The sequence below is a fragment of the Delphinapterus leucas genome, chromosome 7, assembly GCF_059928025.1.
Source record: "Delphinapterus leucas isolate spDelLeu-1000000601 "Yukka" chromosome 7, BTC_Dleu_Yukka2, whole genome shotgun sequence".
Taxonomy (NCBI): Eukaryota; Metazoa; Chordata; class Mammalia; order Artiodactyla; family Monodontidae; genus Delphinapterus; species Delphinapterus leucas.
Genome location: NC_143135.1, coordinates 81561344 through 81580680, shown reverse-complemented (window position 1 = coordinate 81580680; position 19337 = coordinate 81561344). Strand labels below are relative to the sequence as shown.

Genomic DNA, 19337 nt, shown 5'->3' with positions numbered 1-19337 from the left:
TGGTGGGTAGGGGACCATTGTTTGTTTTGGCTAAACCCTGGCACCTATAGCAGTGTCTGGTATGGAGTAGGTCATCCATATATATTTGCTAAATGAATGAATAAATGTGTTGCACAAAAGATAAAAGGAAAATCTGCAGATAATTAACCTTGGCTATTTTTCTAGTGTAAAATATTTATATTATAAATAATAACACCACTTATTGTTTGTTTATCATGTGTCAGGAAATGTTCTATGCAATTTCCACATTTTCACCTACTTAATGCTCAAAACTGTGTATGTATGTACTATTAATGAAAGCATTTTACAGATAGAGGAAGCAAAGCATAGAAAAGTTCTATACCTTGCCCAAGAGCATATAGTTAAAATGCTAAGTCCAACATTCTGAGTCTGGAGCCTGTGCTTTTATCTCTGCATTGACCCTCAAAACAGAGCCACTTGAAATAGAAGAGTGTTAGATTTGATTCTGGTGAGAAATGTTTCTTTCCTAAAAATAGAAAATGTAGGAAGTTCTTTCAGTAGAACTTTTAGGGAGTTCCCTTCCTAAAAGCTTCACAGGGACACACAGCTCCTAGGACACAGCCCAGAGTCATGAGGTGGGATCATGGATCACAGTGGTTCATCTTCTCCCAGTACTGTAGATTGAATGTCTGTGCCAAATTCACATGTTCAAAACCTAATGCCCAAGGTGATGGTATTAGGAGGTGGGACCTTTGGGTGTTGAATTGATCATGAGGGCAGAACCCTTATAACAGAGATTCCCAGAGAGATACCTTGTTCTTTCTGCCATGTGAAGACAATGGTGAGAGGTTGGCAGTCTGCAACTCATAAAAGGAACTTCACCACAACTCAACAATGCTGGCACCCTGATCTTAGTCTCTGAGCCTCTGGAACTGTGAGGAATACATTTCTCTTGTTTATAAGTCATACAGTCTGTGGTATTTTGTTAGAGCAGCCTGAAAAAATGAAGATACCAAAGAATGAGTTGCTCTTGCAGATCACACTTCATTATTATGTGAGTTTAATTGTATATATACTTTCTCACTCTTTTCTTATTCTGTAAGCCCCTTTCCCTTCTTACCCTGACGTGAGTCAAGTTCTGGTGAAGGATACACTCCCTGATGTGGCCTAAGTTTCAGTAATCTGATAATTTCTTTGGAACAACAACAAAAAATGCATATATATGCATGTGTCATGGGTATTTTGCAATGTGTACACGCCCTGCTGAAAAGGAAGGTGGAACATGCTTTCAGTTTCATACAACACACCAAGGCTAAGAGAGAAAAGCTATGGCCGGTGAGTTTCTTTCTTGAAAGAATAGTTTTGGAAGGGGCTGGTTTTTGCAGAAACCATAATTAAGTTCTGTGAATGTTTAGGTGAGCAGAACAGAGGGAGTGCAAAGAGAGGGAGGGGTGGGGGCAAAGGGAAGGAGAGAAGGGGCCCAGAAACCCCACAGTCTTTAAAAAGAGAAGACAAGGTCCAGAAAGGAACCGGGCTTTACTGGCTGGTATCCTGCTGTCATTTTGCAATCTTAACTGAATTCTTAAATGTCATAGTCTGACAGAGGATGCAGAATTGGCATAGAATGGTACCAGCAGTTGTTTTCCCCAAAGGAAATGGGCAATCACTATTTCATTATTTTATTATGCACAGTTGAATAAACATGAGGCACGTTATGATGACCCCTAGTTTTCAGGTACTAAGTTGGAGGTAGTAAATCTGAGTCTTCAGGCCACTCAGTGAGCATATATGGGTAATACTGAGGGAAGAATAAGAGATGTGGGTGTCCTCAGGATTACCACACTGTGTGGGGAGGGACATTTTATTGATTAAATCTAAAGGAGGCTATTCTCCGTTGCTGAGATGAAAGGAAAATGAGGCTGTTTCTGTGACTTGAGGCATCCTTGTGTTTCCAACAGACAAGGTCCTGAAGGAGAAGAGAAAGCTGTTTGTCCATTCAGTGGGCATGGGTACAATAAATGGCTTGCTGGATGAACTATTAGAGAAAAGAGTGCTGAACCAGGGGGAGATGGAGAAAGTAAGAGATGAAAATGCTACAGTTATGGATAAGGCCCGAGCTTTGATAGACTCTGTTATTCGGAAAGGGCCCCAGGCATGCCAAATTTGCATCAGTCATATTCGTGAAGATGACTCCCTCCTTGCAGGAACACTGGGGCTCTCCTCAGGTAAGGGTCAATGACTCAGACTGAAGTTCATGTAGGCCATGTTTCTTTATGCCTAACATCTGATTTCTTCATTGGTCATGTTAGTTTGCAAACAACTTCCCTACCTCTGGCTTCAGGGCCCCATTTCTATATCAGTGGTCATTCTGCATCCCCCCTGTCTCTTTTCTTCTTTGTTCCTGTTCTTTTGGTCTTACAGGCCTTCTCTTTTTTTTTTTTTTTTTTTTGCCGTACGCGGGCCTCTCACTGTTGTGGCCTCTCCCATGGTGAGCACAGGCTCCAGACGCGCAGGCTCAGAGGCCATGGCTTATGGGCCCAGCCGCTCCGTGGAATGTGGGATCTTCCCAGACCGGGGCACGAACCCGTGTCCCCTGCATTGGCAGGCGGACTCTCAACCACTGCGCCACCAGGGAAGCCCTTAGTGGCCTACTTTTGATTAAAGCTTATTTCCTATCCTGAGTATGTCGTAGCTCATTTGTTGAAGGTCATGAAAACAGTCTTGAAAAGCTTCATGCTATATCCTCTAGTCCTCCTAGCAAGGCACTATTGATTTATCTAGTTAGTTAGTTAAAATAGTTAGTTAAAGCCTAGAGGTCCCTAGGAACTTATGTAGCCATCAGACACAAAGGTTTAAGGTCTGTAATCAAATACTTTGTCCAACTTCTCTCCAAAATTTTGCTCTCCAGGTGGAATAAAATATATTTCAGGGATAGTGGAACTCTCAGAATAAATTCAACTTTTACAGAAAAGTAAGGATTTTAAGCAGACTCTTTTAGCTGCCCCCTTGCATTTTCTTTTGAATAAGATTGTGCACTAGCATGGTACTCTGCTGGGGACCATTCTGGGAGGCCCAGCTCCCCTACTCTAGTCTCCTGAGGGCCCAATACAGGTTCAGCCATCTGAGCTGCCACTTCTGTGGTTCCCTAGTTCCTCCATAAAAAAAAAAAAAAAAAAAACAGGAGCTCTGATGGACTTACAGTTACTGGTTTCTTTTCTGCTTCTGGAAGTCATTCAGGGGAAGAAGATGTTATTTGAAAGCAAGAAGCCATTTTTTTCCTAAGGATTGAGAGAAGCCTGTGCCCTTCTGAGTGACATAGCAAATGTTTTCTGTGTCGAATTTCTTAGTGTGTGTGTGTTTTTTTTTTGATACATATTTTACTTTAACCCCTGCCTCAAGAATTAAAGACAATCAATCAATAACAGTAAGGTTCTAGAATATTTGTATAATAGCCAAAGTGTCTTCTTCCTTGTCATATTTCTTTCACTTCATAGTCCTTGAACCATAGAAGCACTTATACAACTCGTGATAATTCTAATTTCTGGAGTCTGCCTCCCTAGTTGTCAGATGATGCCTCCTCTGTCAGGGTTGTCATGACTTGTTTCCTCCTCATCTATTTGCCAGTTGTTTCAGGGTGCTAGTATATGATAATTGGATGTAATATTTAAATGTACTGTAAAGGGAGAGATATAAAATAACTTCTTAGCAGACACAATACTACAATAGCAAGGCCTCCTCCAGAAAATGTTCTTGAATTTATTGATGGTTAATTTAGTCCAGCAGTCTACATGGGAAAGATGGGACAAACTGCAGCCTGCTTCCTTGGACTTGAAGTTTTGTGGGATATCCTATGGCTCTCCTCCATTCACAACAGAGACATGAACCATATTTTGCCTATAGAAATCTTGTCTTCAATAGGTACTATGAGAGAAAAACTTGGAGTATTTTTAATTTGTTGGCTCATGCCAATTCTTAAATTTCTGGAATAAGTTTCTCAGGTGGGTGTTGCTACAGTGAGATCCTTATAAAACCTTAAATAAATTTAATCTCAATCCTTGTCCTTGAAATTGACAATCACAATGCATAGTGACCCCAGAGAAGATATTAATAGATTTGAGTGAGTAAGGCAAATGCAGATTACAGAGGCTGTGTGTCTAACACATTGGGGTAAGAATCTTCAGAGACTGTGACTATTTTAATGTCCTTCATCTTTCCTCAGGTTCACAATCTGGAAATTATCTTAATACACAAGAATCCCAAGTGGTGGTTCCTCCTTTCCCAGGTAATGGTATTTTCAAAGCAATGACATTCTTTGAACCCCACCTTCCCTGACATTAACTACAGATTAATGGAATGAATCCAGGGTTAGGGAGGCTATGAGTAATTCTCACAGATTTATTCTATACCATTTTCTCTTCTTAATCTATTCTGCTTTAGCAGGAGCAGTGAAGCTTTACAGCTTCACTACAATGTTTATACCAACAAATTCTGAATCTGTATCTCAAATCCTGACTAACCACTTGAGTGCCACACTTCACTAAGTGTCTACTGAACATGTACACTCATATCTCCTGCAGACACTTTTACTCTACATGAGCCCAGAGATAGCTTTCCATCCTTCCCCCACCTTGCTTCCCTTCCACTTTCCTCTATCTTGATTAATGGTGCCACCATCACCCAGTTATTCAAACCAGAAACCTGAAATTATCGTAGACTCTTTCTTCTTCCTCACTTCCAACATTCAAGCAGCAGCCAGATTTTATTGATTTCTCTCTCAAATTCAGATCTGTCTCTGCATTTCTACTTCTACAATTAGATTTCAGAGCCCCCATTGTTACAGTGTTCCATAATTCTCCAGTCATAACTCTCAATATATTTTTCTTATAATTTTTTTTTAGTAAATACATCCTTTTCCCTCACAGAACTTTAAGCTTAATGAGGAAATTGAACATATCTGATTTATTTATAGATAACATCTAATAGAAGTTGACCTGTAATGTGTATGAACATATATTTGTTAAGACTATTTCACTGGATAATGTGGCCAGAGTCACTACTATTTGCTATGCCATTAGAAAATATTTAGCACATGCCAACTGTGTTACAGACCCTATTCTATAAACTTTTTAGAGAGTGATGAACGAAACAAGAAAGGGTCTTGCTTTTATTGAACTTACATGAATATATGAATAGTGAATGAATAGGCATTTAAGAAGCTCCACCATCAAATTAAAGCCAACCATAAATTTAGGGATGGAAATGACACTACACATATCTGTATCAGTTAAGATGATATGGAGCGTTATAACACAGACATATATTTATAATGGCTCAGATATGATAGAAAAGCTTTTCCCAAATCACAAAAATTCTAAAATGGGCATTTTTCATCAGAAGGCAGCTTTCCTCCAAGTGCTAATTCAGATACCTAGGCCTCTTCCATCATCTGATATCTGCAACATATGATGTCAGAATAACTGTGGTAATAACAGTCAAGTTAATGACATTGGAAAGAGTATGTGGGATCATTTGTGATAGATTTTGCTAGGCTTGACCTGGATGAATCACACAGTATTTCAGCTTGCATCCCATTGTCTAGAACTTAGTTATATGGTCACATCAAGTCACTGGATTGGTTGGCAATATAGATCAGCTATGTGTCCAGGAAAAAAAGAATAAAGTGTCTTGTTGAACAGCTAGCCAGTCTCTGCCACAAAACTTAAATGAAAATCTTTTCATTCTACACAATATCAAAGGTAGCACAAGAAATACCTAGGTCCCAAATCACAAAGAAGTTCTTAAAAATATTTCATTCTCTACCCTGAAAATGGTGGTCTCAGCTTTATTGAATCAAGGTCAATATGCATTAGATTTCTTATTAGCAAACCTTATATTTGTCTGAATCTAGCCTCTTGCTTACCAAATAACCAGTGCTTTACTTGTCCTGGAACAGTATTTAATCCACAGTTGTGGACAGATTTCATCACAAAGTGACCCTTTTCTCTTAAAATAAAAATACCCTTAATTTGGAAGAAATTTAGAGGCCACCGAAGCAAATATTTCACCAAGTTTAGAAATTACTCTAGTGAATCAATTAAGGGTGCATATTTTCTTAGCTATTTCATGGGATGGGACACTCACTATATAACCAAATGCCATAAGAAAAATTAGTTCTAATAAAATCCAAATATTTATCTTTAACGTTTTCTATTGTTCTTCAGACTCCTTTATGAAGGAATACATTTCTTCCACATAATACTGATTTCTATAGTTTTCTCAGATATATCCATTCTAATTATCTCTTACTTTCTCCACAGTCAACACACTTCATGCTACCTTGGTTTACCTGAATATACAACATTTTCTTCAAATTCCCCTTCAAAATTGAATATGTTTCTTGCTTGAATAGTTTAGTTTCTAAAGAATCTTCCAAATATCAAGAAAACTTATTTCTATTTTGAAACAAAGATTATGTTAATTTCTTTAGAAAATACATCACATTATTGGATGATGTTGAACTTGTGATCAAAGAAACCCCCAAGGCTTTTTTCACATGAACTGCTGTGGAAACTCTTCTCATATATTTGTGCAATCAATGCTTAGTGCTTTAAATCTCTCTAAGAGTACACCTTGATTTTCGTATTTATCATTCTATTTCATATTTATCATTCTATTTCATATTAATTCTAGTTCATGTATTCAATAACTTCTCCTTCTCACTATATGTACACACAGTAGAGAGATCTTAAAGGTTAGGACAAAGGCTCACTTTCTTTCTTTCTTACTTTTTTTCTCTCTTTCTTTCTTTCTTTCTTTCTTTCTTTCCTTCACATCTCTAATGCCTACTATCATGCCTGTTAAGCAAATAAATAACTAAATAAATAGATACATAAACATATTTTTAAAAAGAATCATTGAAATAGATTCATTAAGGTCTACCTCTATTATCCTAACTTTCAATTATTTGAAATACATTTATATCTTAACTATTTTATCTAACATATTGTTTTCTGAGAATTTTATCATGCATGGCCTTAAAAAACTCCCTTTCGATTATTTTAATGAAAAAGATTTGTGAAATGCTGATTCTAAGAGATGAAGGGTTGTGATAACTGTATCACACCACTGGAAATCTCTGGCTTGGAATATATTCCTTTAGCAGAGATGCATTTAATGATGCTAAGGACTAGCCCAGGATTGTCTTCCTAAAGATTAATTTCCTCCTCGTGGCTTCACACACAGATGATTCTAGGAGGAGCACCAAATGGGACACTCAGGAATACCATTATTCATAATGTTTCTTGTCTCTTGCAGCTCCTCAGGCAATGCAGGACAACCCAGTTAAGCTTGCATCTTCAGGGCCAGGAGGGAACCTCAAGCTTTGCCCCCTAGAAACAGCCCAAAGGATATGGAAAGAAAAGTCAGCAGAGGTGCTGTGCTCAGAACATAAGGATCCGGGTGAAATATACACTGGAGACCATTCAAAACTGCAGTGTTCTGCCTTAGAGCTAATTTCCTTGAGAGGTTCTGGAAAACCATCCTGCTCTTCCCTTACATAAAGGATTCCTATTTCCCAGGTTTATGTAGAGATTTCCAAGTTTGGTCCAACCCCCTGAGTGAATAATTATAATGATAACAACAATAGTATCTATTTAATGCTTAACATGAATCAGACACTGTTCTAAGGAAGTTGCAATTAATAACACCTTGAACCCTCAAAATAACCCATTTTAGAGATCAGGAAACTGAGACATGGATTGTTAACTATTTTGGCTAAACCAGTAAGTCAAGGAATAAATTTTAAAATTGAGTCATTATGACTCCAAGCCAGTTCATCTCACACAGCCCTACCTCTCAAAAGTAATTCAATCAAGTGCTCAGCTGCCATCTGGGCATTTGCAAATTTCATTCCACTCCTATGGTAGGACTCATTCTCCCTCCCTGTTTTTATCTATGTTACAAAAGATTAGGTTTCTAGGTAAGACTAAGGGAGGAGAAGCTGTCTTATACCTACAAGATGAATATTTAATTAGAGAGAACAAGACTGTGCATCCAACCTGCATTTCTTACAGATTTACCCAATAATGGAAAGGTCAATCCGCACACGTATTGCCCTCATTATCTGCAACACAGAGTTTGAAAATCTTCCCAGGAGAGATGGAGCTGATGTTGATATCAGAAACATGAAGATGCTACTAGAAGGTCTGGGGTACAGTGTGGATGTGAAAGAAAATCTCACCGCTTCGGTAATGTCTGTCATAATGTAGAGACAATGGTCATGCCCTTTATATGCCTAAATATGTTAGAAAGATTGGTTGTAGAACCAGAAACTTAATCTCTTGACAGTCTAAAATCTAAATTTGTTCTTGTAGGGTACTTCATGCTTCTAACCTAGAGTCTTTTTTTTTTTTTTTTTTAACCTAGAGTCTTTTAGCAAGGGTCTGGTAAAAATTTTAACTGGGAAGTGTTCTATTAATTCAATAATGTCCACAGCCAAATAAATAAATAAATAAATAAATAGTCCCTTACATTCTACTAGAAATCCCTGAATGGCATCCCATAACACTTTCTTCACCTGTCTGTGAATTGAAACTTAAATTTTCCTTTTGTATTTCATTGATTTTCATATCATTCAGCAATTCCTTAATGTCTCTTTATTGGATTCCAAGGTGCCATGATAACCAATCACATAGTTCAAAACCAGTGGTATGTCTCTTTCAGGATATGACTATAGAGCTGAAGGCATTTGCTGCTCGCCCAGAGCACCAGACCTCTGATAGTACTTTTCTGGTGCTCATGTCTCATGGAATCCGGACTGGCGTTTGTGGGAAGAAATACTCTGAAGAAGTCCAAGATGTATTAAAAGTCAACACCATCTTTCAAATTTTGAACACCTGGAATTGTCCAAGTTTGAAAGACAAACCCAAGGTGATCGTTATCCAGGCCTGCCGTGGTGGTGAGTGCTGATGTCTGTTAGAACACAGACGCTGAAGTTTTGATCTCATCATCTGTATGTATCCAGTATTTTTCAGTTCCTTTGAGTCTACTCAAAAAAGGCTACAATCTTTTTTGGTGACGGTAGATGTTCTTTGACATTACAAACAAGATTGTAGCTTCTATGAATTGTATGACTGGTTGGAAGATATTTGTCCCATTTTCAACTGAGATACCACTTTTAATCTTAAGACTTTGATACTTGGTTGGTATACTTGGATGGGATATATTCATTTGAGGGTTAGGAGAGATAAGATGAGCCTCTTAAGATAAGCGTTGTTGAAAAGATAGTTTTTGAAAGTTATGTGTGTATCTGCATGTGAATTAAATCTAATGACAAATAAATTAGTAAATATGGTTGAACAGATGTTTAGGGGAGAAAGTTCTCTTGACTATTGATAGTAACAAGGGACCAAATCTTGTCTTTCCAGAGAATCAAGGGGTGGTATGGCTAAAAGATTCAGTAGAAGCTTCTGGAAACTGTTCCTTATTGGCTCCAGAAGATTTTGAGGATGATGCCATTAAGAAAGCCCACGTAGAGAAGGATTTTATTGCTTTCTGCTCTTCAACACCAGGTAATGGGTATCTGTGTAAGACACGTTTGTGGGCATTACCAATGCAGAAACTCACAACCATCCATTAGAGTGTGAATACCTGTGTTGAACTTTTCATGAGACTCTTAAAGACTAACTCAAGGCTTCCTTTCAGTTACACCTTCAATTCCCCTTATCCATGGAGACCAAATAAATATACATATATTTTTACTAAATTAGTAACTAGTAAACTCCCATGGTGCAAAATATTTTCCTGGACTGTGAGAAATAAATAGAAACATATCTACACTGAAGTAAATTAGAATCTGACTCCACATACCAAAAGGTCTACATTTTGGGATCACTCAACAGTTCAATTTGCCTAGACAAGTATTATAAAACTGTGGTATTTATAAAAAGGGTAGGGAGAAGGAGAAAAGCAGACAAATCATATTGGGCCCCTAAGTTAAAGTTGTTTCAACCAGAAATATGGAGTTTATGAAACAGAAACAACCTGAATGATTCTAAGTCTAGGTTTTAGATTAAGAGTACTGCCAATTATATTTTGACTCTGTCATTTAGTACTCTGTATGTAGCTTCTCTGGGCTTTCTTTGAATTCCTCACTAATATATGGGAATACAAATATCATTGTTGTAAGGATTAAATGAGATAATAAATATGAAATATTGAGCATGACAAAGTGCACATTAAATGATGGCAACTATTAAAGGTGTTTCTATGTTGTAACTTAATTCAAGGTTTTACCTTGAGTTACTTTCCATATAAAGGTTTAAATAAAAGTCATCCACTATGCTTTGGAATTTCTTGGACATTGACATGCTCTTGATTACTTCCAACCTTAAAGACTTGCCTCTGATCAAATAGTTTCATTTCCAGATTATTTTCTATAATAAGGTGCCATCTCTCCGGAGATAGCCTGCTTTTTGCATTCTGTTGATCATAACTTTTTAAAAAAAATCTTTATTGGAGTATAATTGCTTTACAATGGTGTGTTAGTTTCTGCTTTATAACAAAGTGAATCAGCTGTACATGTACATATATCCCCATATCTCCTCCCTCTTGCGTCTCCCTCCCACCTTCCCTATCCCACACCTCTAGGTGGACACAAAGCACCGAGCTTATCTCCCTGTACCATGTGGCTGCTTCCCACTAGCTATCTATTCTACATTTGGCAGTGTATATATGTCCATGGCACTCTCTCACTTTTTGTGTTGACTATATCTTGATGTAGAAATCAATTTTTTTCAACAATTGAAAACAATGACACTAAGCAAAACCTCCACACATTTACAGTTTGTGTATATTTAGCAGACTTAATATTAGAGATAACTATTTTTTTTTAATCCTTTGATCCCAGCCTTCCACAAGAGAGTTACCTCTGGCAATTATAGACTTTGTAGCCCCCTGTCTTCTTGTCATCCATCTTGGTGATTTCTGTCTCCTTTTCATTCACTTTCCTTACCCTCCTTTCCAGATGATTCATAGAAACTCCAGTTCAGTTGTCTTCAGTTTCCAAAAGTAAACCTAGCTTCACATTCTCTGGTATTAATCCCAATTACATTGTATGTAGTGCTCTTCTGAAGAAAAGGGACCTTCCCTTACCTAATTTCACAAAGAACTTACAGAGATACCAGCCTGCAACTCTCTCCCACCTACTTCCTTTAACTGGAACCAGCTTCGTAAGACAGTTGTAGTTTTAGATAGGATATTAATCCATTACTATTTTACCTTTTATTACCATGTTTATTGGCAAAAAGGTTTTTAAAGCATGTAACCATGTTAAATGCACAGCTATTGATACTTTTCTTATATATTCCTTTGCATAACTTTAAAATGGCTTATAACTTCTATGTCCCTACTATTTTGTATAATTATTCTTTTTCAATGTCTTTTCCATAAGACTGTTTTGTCCTCCACTAGAATATGATCTTTCCTTCTTAAATTTTTTCTGTTGGTACGATTTTCATATTTAGTTAATATTTTCTTTGTCTAAATACCTTAGACAGTATTATTTGATTTTAATTAAATTATAAAGTAGATAAACTGAAATATTATTAATATGATTACCTTGTATAGACTGGGTATTATATATCCTATATTCCCCCAGATCCTTGTGATACATTACATCTAATATGAAAATATATCTTTGTGGCAGAAGTTATTACCCTACCCATTGCAGTCAAAGCCATTGCATTTCAGAACATATAATTAACTATCAAGTCACTAAGTAGTACTCCTGGGATCCACACTCAGGCATTTCTTTCTCAAGGCCCAGTCACTCCCTTCCACCCCATTCTGCCTTTCTCTCCTTGTCTACTAGACTTGTGTTTCCTTGAACTCAGAGACTGTGCTGTCCTAACATCTATACCTTATATAGCATACTTCACATGACTTTAACTATTGTCAAGTATCAGTGAACATATACACACTAAATGATGAATATATTCACTTTAAAATGGCATACAGTCTGTAGGAAACAACATAAACTCAACATCCTGCCTCAGCTGGAATAGAAATCCTAGAACTCCATTTTTGTGGTCAGGCAAGACCTTGCATGAAATTTGGAATGTGCTTTCTTCACAGATAATGTTTCTTGGCGACATCCTGTATTGGGTTCTCTTTTTATTATTAAACTCATTGAACATTTGCAAGAATATGCTTGGTTTTGTGACCTGGAAGAAATTTTCCGGAAGGTAGGTGCTAGATACTTCTTACACTCTACTTACCTGTTTGTTCTAACTCTCTACAGAGCAGCTCTGGACATGTTTTTCTACTAAAAACTGCTCTCCATTTCAAATGAGTTTTGAGGGTCTTTGGTGAGTCAGCCAACCTGGAAGCCAGTTCCAAGTTTTGTGACCTAGAAACCCCCTAGAAGATAATCAATTATTTGAACTCCTCTCTTTTCTGAATAGACAAATGAGTGGACTTTAATTTGCTTGCATTCATATCTATTAGATTCAGTAGCTTTTAAAAGCATGGTCATTCCATCTTAGATGTGTATTGCTGATCTGTACAGAGGCACAAACTTTTTGTTTTTATCACTTATTTTGCTATACTTTTTGCAATTTTTCCAGCATAAGTGAAAATCCTTCTACTCAGGAAAAAAAAAATCTACAGACCTTCTTTTACTTTTAGGTTCGATTTTCATTTGAGCTGCCAGATGGTAGGGCACAGATGCCCACTGCTGAAAGAGTGACTTTGACAAGATGTTTCTACCTCTTTCCAGGATATTAAAAAAGTAAGTTGTAGGGACAGATGTGCGTGTGTAGTATGGGTGGGGCGAGGTTGGGGGAAGAGTGCTGAACTACATCCTGGTCAAGATCTCAAGGTCTAATATAATAAACAGTGGATAATGAAAGGATGCCTTTCTGTTGTTTAGTTCAGAGCACACTGCACTCCTCTCAGAGTTCTTCAGAGATAGATGGCCCTTTCTCAAGGTTAGCTGATATAGATTGAGAGGTGGCCAGAGATGATGAAAGCTCAGTTTTAGATGTTCCTCCCCTTTACTTCAGCAGGGCAATATTTAGACATAACATGGGCTCTTCCCTCTTATGAGTCTGTGTGACCCCTTGGTGGAGTGATTTTATAACTTGAATTTCTTTTAGTAGAATTCATTTTTTTCTTTTATTTCCTCTTCCTTTTCTTTAGGAAGCCAGGAGTTCTGCCACTGTATACATGTTTTGGAATCCTGTCAGCAGAAAAGAGACATTTCTTTAAACATTCCAATAAATCTGAAATAAAAATGAAAGGCTGTCTTTTTTTTTTTTTTTTTTTTTTCACCACTCTTAGAAGGCAGGGGATGGAATTTGGAGCAAGTAATGGATTTGGAGTCTTTAGACTTCATAAGAACTGAACTGGCTAACACCATTCTTTCCTTCTAGAAACCATTTGCTAGACTTTCTGCTTTATGAATACAGAAAAAATTACAGTAGGTACCTGGCTTCAAAGAATTTAGAGCTCAACAAGAGATTCAGAGAAGGTAATGTGATAAGTAACTTATCCAAAATCCCAGAATTTAGGATGAAAAAGTCATGACTACAGTTTATGTAATTCTAACCCTTCCTTAATGAATTTCAGGAATACAAAGTTTTTTCTTTTTCTAATTTGGGTATAGTCGGTTTACAATGTTGTGTTAGATTCTGCTGTACAAAGAAGTGAATCAGCTATATGTATACATATATTCTCTTCCTCTTGGATCTCCCTCCCACCTCCCCGCTTCCCACCCATCTACGTCACTGCAGTGCAGGAGCTCCCTGCACTGTACGAGCTCCCTGCGCTGTACAGCAGGTTTCCACTAGCTATCTGTTTTGCACAGGGCAGTGCACGTACATCAATCCCAATCTCCAAATTCATCTCATGCCCCCTCCCCTCACAATGTCCACATGTCCGTTCTCTATGTCTGCATCCTTATTCCTGACCTGCAAATACGTTCATCTGTACCACTTTTCTAGATTCCACATATATGCGTTAATGTATGATATTTGTTTTTCTCTTTCTGACTTACTTCACTCTGTATGACAGTCTCTAGGTACATCCACATCTCTAAAAATGACCCAATTCTGTTCCTTTTTACGACTGAGTGATATGCCATTTTGTATATGTACCACATCTTCTTTATCCATTCATCTGCCGATGGACATTTAGGTTGCTTCCATGTCCTGGCTATTGTAAATAGTGCTTCAATGAACATTGGGGAGCTGGTGTCTTTTTAATTATGGGTTTCTCATGGTATATGCTCAGTAGTGGGACTACTGGGTCATATGGTAGTTATATTTTTTGGTTTTTTAAGGAACCTCCATACTATTCTCCAAAGCAGCTGCATCAATTTACATTCCCATCAACAGTATAAGAGGGTTCCCTTTTTTCCACACCTTCTGCATCATTTATTGTTTGTAGATTTTTTGATGATGGCCATTCTGACCAGTGTGAGGTGAGATCTCATTGTAGTTTTGATCTGCATTTCTCTAATAATTAGTGCTATTAAGTCTCTTTTCATGTGCTTTTTTTGATATTGAGCTGCATGAGCTGTTTGTATATTGAAGATTAATCCCTTGTCAGTTGCTTTGTTTACAAATATTTTCTCCTATTCTGAGGGCTGTCTTTTTCGTCTCATTTATGGTTTTCTTTGCTGTTCAAAAGCTTTAAGTTTTACTAGGTCCCATTTGTTGGTTTTTTTTGTGTGTGTTTTTATTTTCATTACTCTAGGAAGTGAGTCAAAAATGATCTTGCTGTGATTTATGTCAAAGAGTGTTCTTCCTATGTTTTCCTCTAAGAGTTTTATAGTTTCCCATCTTACATTTAGGTCTTTAATCCATCTTAAGTTTATTTTTGCGTATGGTGTTAGGGAGTGTTGTAAGTTCATTCTTTTACATGTAGCTGTCCAGTTTTCCAGGCACCACTTATTGAAGAGACTGTCTTTTCTCTATTTTATATTCTTGCCTACTTTGTTGTGGATTAGGTGGTCATAGGTGTGTGTGTTTGTCTCTGGGCTTTCTATCCTGTTACTCTGATCTGTATTTCTGTTTCTCTGCCAGTGCTGTAGCTTTGCTTTTACTGTAGCTTTGTAGTACAGTCTGAAGACAGGGAACCTCATTCCTCCAGCTCTCTTTTTCTTTCTCAACATTGCTTTGGCTATTCAGGGTCTTTGTTATTCCATACAAATTGTGAATTTTTTTATTCTAGTTCTGTGAAAAATGCCATTGGTGGTTTGATAGGGATTGCATTGAATCTGTAGGTTGTTTGGGGTAGTGTAGTCATTTTCACAGTATTGATTCTTCCAATCCAAGAACATGGTATATCTCTCCATCTGTTTGTGTCATCTTTGATTTCTTTCATCAATGTCTTATAGTTTTTTGCATACTGGTCTTTTACTTCCTTAGTCAGCTTTATTCCTGGGTATTTTATTGTTTTTGTTGCAATGGTACATGAGATTTTTTCCCTTAACTTCTCTTTCTGATTTTTCATTGTTAGTGTATAGGAATGCAAGATATTTTTGTGCATTAATTTTGTAACCTGAAACTTTTCCAAATTCATTCATTAGCTCTAGTAGTTTTCTGGTGGCATCTTTAGGATTTTCTATGAATAATGTCATGTCATCTGCAAACAGTGACAGTTTTACTTCTTCTTTTCCAATTTGGATTCCTTTTATTTCTTTTTCTTCTGTGATTGCCATGGCTAGGACTTCCAAAATTATCTTGAATAAGAATGGTGAGAGAGGACATCCTTGTCTTTTTCCTGATCTTAGAGGAAATGCTTCCAGTGTTTCACCATTGAGAATGATGTTTACTATGGGTTTGTTGTATATGGCCTTTATTATGTTAAGGTAGGTTCCCTCTATGCCCACTTTCTGGAGAGTTTTTATTATGGGTTTTGAATTCTGTCAAAAGCTTTTTCTGCATCTATTAAGATGACTGTATGATTTTTCGTCTTTAATTTGTCAATATGGTGTATCACATTGATTGATTTGAGACAGAAGAATGAATAAGTGAGCTGGAACATACAATGGAAATAACTGCCAAGGCACAGAATAAAGAAAAAAAAGAATGGAAAGAAATAAGGACAGTCTCAGAGACATCTACAACAACACTAAATGCACCAACATTCAAATTATAGGGGTCCCAGAAGAAGAAGAGAAAAAGAAACAGTCTGAGAAAATATTTAAAGAGATTATAGTAGAAAACTTCCCTAATATGGGAAAGGAAATATTCACCCAAGTTCAGGAAGTGCAGAGTCCCATGCAGCATAAACCCAAGGAGAAACATGCTGAGACACACATTAATCAAAATAACAAAAATAAAATTCAAAGAAAAAAATATTTAAAGTAGCAAGGGAAAAATAAAAAATAATATATAAAGGAATCCCCATAAGGTTATCAGCTGATTTTTCAGCAGAAACTCTGCAGTCCAGAAGGAAGTGGCAGGATATACTTAAAGTGATGAAAGAGAAAAACCTACAACCAAGAATACTCTACCCAGCAAGGCTGTCACTCAGATTTGACAGAGAAATCAAAAGCTTTACAGAGAAGCAAACGCTAAGAAAACTCAGCACCATCAATCCAGCTTTAAAACAAATGCCAAAGAAACTTCTCTAGGCTGGAAACACAAGAGAAGAAGAAGAAAAAGACCTACAAAAACAAAAACCCCAAAGCAAAAAACAAATGATAATAGGAACATACATATCGATAATACCTTAAATGTAAGTGGATTAAATGCTCCAACCAAAAGGCACAGACTGGATGAATGGATACCAAAATAAGACCCATATATATACTGTGTACAAGAATCCCACTTTGGGGCTTCCTTGGTGGCATAGTGGTTGAGAGTCTGCCTGCTGATTCAGGGGACATGGGTTTATGCCCCAGTCTGGGAAGATCCCACATGTCATGGAGCAGCTGGGCCCATGACCCATGGCCTCTGACCCTGCACGTCCGGAGCCTGTGCTCCACAACAGGAGGAGAGGCCACAAAAGTGAGAGGCCCGTGTACTGCAAAAAAAAAAAAAAAAAGAATCCCATTTTGGACCCAGAGACACATACAGACTGAGGGGATGGAAAAAGATTTTCCATGCAAATGGAAATCAAAATAAACCTGGAGTAGCAATACTCATATCAGATAAACTAGGCTTTAAAATAAAGGCTGTTATAAGAGACAAGGAAGGATACTACATAAAGATCAAAGGATCAATCCAAGTAGAAGATATAACAATTATAAATATTTATGAAGCCAACATAGGAGCACCTCAATACATAAGGCAAATGCTAAGTGCCATAAAAGGGGAAATCTACAGTAACACAATACTAGTGGGGGTCTCTAACAGCTGACTTACACCAATGGATAGATCGTGCAGACAGAAAATAAATAAGGAAACAAAAACTTTAAATGACACAGTAGAGCAGATAGGCTTAACTGATATTTATAGGACATTCCATCCAAAAGCAACAGAATACACATTCTTCTGAAATGCACATGGAACATTCTCCAGGACTGATCACATGCTGGGCCGCAAAGTGAGCCTCAGTATATTTAAGAAAATTAAAAGCATATCAAGCATCTTTTATGACCAAAACACAAGGAACTTAGGAATCCAGTACAAGAAAAAACTTTAAGAAACAAAACACAAGGAGGGTAAACCATATGCTAGTAACCAACCAAAGGATCATTGAAGAGATCAAAGAGGAAATCAAATCAAAAAATACCTAGAGACAAATGAAAATGAAAGCACACCCACCCAAAACCTATTGGATGTGGCAAAAGCATTTCTAACAGGGAAGTTTATAGCAATACAATCTTACCTCAGAGAACAAGAAAAATCACAAACAAACAACCTATCTTTACACCTGAAGCAACTAGAAGAAGAAGAACAAACAAAACCCAAAGTTAATAGAAGGAGAGAAATCATAAAGATCAGAGAAGAAATAAATGAAATAGGTACAAAGAACACAATAGAAAATATCAATGAAACTAAAAGCTGGTTCTTTGAAAAGATAAACAAAATTGATAAACCTTTAGCCAGATTCATCAAGGAAAAAAATAAAGGAGAGGGCTCAAATTACTAAAATTAGAAATGAAAGAGGAGAAATTACAACTGACACTGCAGAAATACAAAGGCTCATAAGAGACCACTACAAGCGACCATAAGCCAATAAAATGGACAACCTGGAAGAAATGGACAAATTCTTAGAAAGGTACAACCTTCTGAGACTGAACCAGGAAGAAACAGAAAATATAAAGAGACTGATTACAAGTAATGAAATTGAAACTGCAATTAAAAACCTTCCAAGAAACAAAAGTCCAGGACCAGATGGATTCACAGGTGAATTCTATCAAACATTTGGAGAAGAGCTAACACCCATCCTTCTCAAACTCTTCCAAAAAACTGCAGAGGAAGGAACACTCCCAAACTCATTCTAAAAGGCCACCATCACCCTGATACCAAAACCAGAAAAAGATATCACACTAAAAAGAAAATTACAGACCAATATCACTGATGAACATAGATGCAAAAGTACTCAACAAAATACTAGCAAACAGAATCTAACAACACATTAAAAGGATCATACACCATGATCAAGTGAGGTTTATCCCAGGGATACAAGGATTCTTCAATATACAAAGTAATTTGATTCAACTCTAGGTACATAGTAGTTTACAGTCTTATTGATAAGATGGGACAGTCAACAAACATGAAACAATCAGCAGACAGTACATGACACCCTATGAATAAATGCTAGGGTGACTTGTATGCAAAACAATGTTCCTGTGTGGTGCACAGATAATGAGTTTGGGGTGAAGTTTTCACTTAGCAAGGTTAGACTTAGGAAGAACTGGAAAAACTACTCTTTTACTTGCAAATATGAGCCTTTTCTAATCCTAACCCGTTAACAATGAAGGTGAATTTCTGTCCTTTTTTTTTTTTGGACTTGTCAAAAATACACCTAGTTTTTTTTTTTTTATTGACGTACATATATATATTTTGGAGCAGAGTTGATTTACGATGTTGTGTTAGTGTCAGGTGTACAGCAAAGTGAATCAGGTGTACATATACATATATCCACTCTTTTTTAGATTCTTTTCCCATATAGGTTATTACAGAATGTTAACTAGAGTCCCCTGTGCTATACAGTAGGTTCTTATTAGTTATCTATTTTATCTATAGCAATGTGTATATGTTAATCTCAATCTCCTAATTTATCCCTCCCACCCCCCTTCACCTTTGGTAACCATAAGTTTGTTTACTACTTCTGTGACTATTTCTGTTTTGTAAATAAGTTCATTTGTACCATTTTTTTTTCAATTTCACATATAAGTGATACCATATGATATTTCTTTC

At 36.9% G+C, this 19337-nt stretch overlaps 1 protein-coding gene across 1 annotated transcript; it reads left to right on the top strand.

The window, feature by feature from the left end:
- The first annotated feature begins 1274 nt into the window (after positions 1-1274).
- Positions 1275-13284, top strand: CASP1 (caspase 1). The gene is made up of 10 exons (XM_022560551.2): positions 1275-1296; positions 1920-2186; positions 4181-4243; positions 7276-7391; positions 8034-8207; positions 8683-8917; positions 9387-9530; positions 12094-12203; positions 12646-12748; positions 13159-13284. The coding sequence occupies exons 1-9, from the start codon at positions 1290-1292 to the stop codon at positions 12742-12744; spliced, it is 1215 nt and encodes a 404-aa protein (XP_022416259.2). The 5' UTR covers positions 1275-1289; the 3' UTR covers positions 12745-12748; positions 13159-13284.
- The last annotated feature ends 6053 nt before the right edge of the window (positions 13285-19337 follow it).

What these genes read in the sequence shown, in the direction of transcription:
- CASP1 (XM_022560551.2), top strand. An exon ending in AACACTGGGGCTCTCCTCAG is followed by an intron (nt 2,187 to 4,180) that starts GTAAGGGTCAAT and finishes ATCTTTCCTCAG; the next exon opens with GTTCACAATCTGGAAATTAT. An exon ending in GGTGGTTCCTCCTTTCCCAG is followed by an intron (nt 4,244 to 7,275) that starts GTAATGGTATTT and finishes TGTCTCTTGCAG; the next exon opens with CTCCTCAGGCAATGCAGGAC.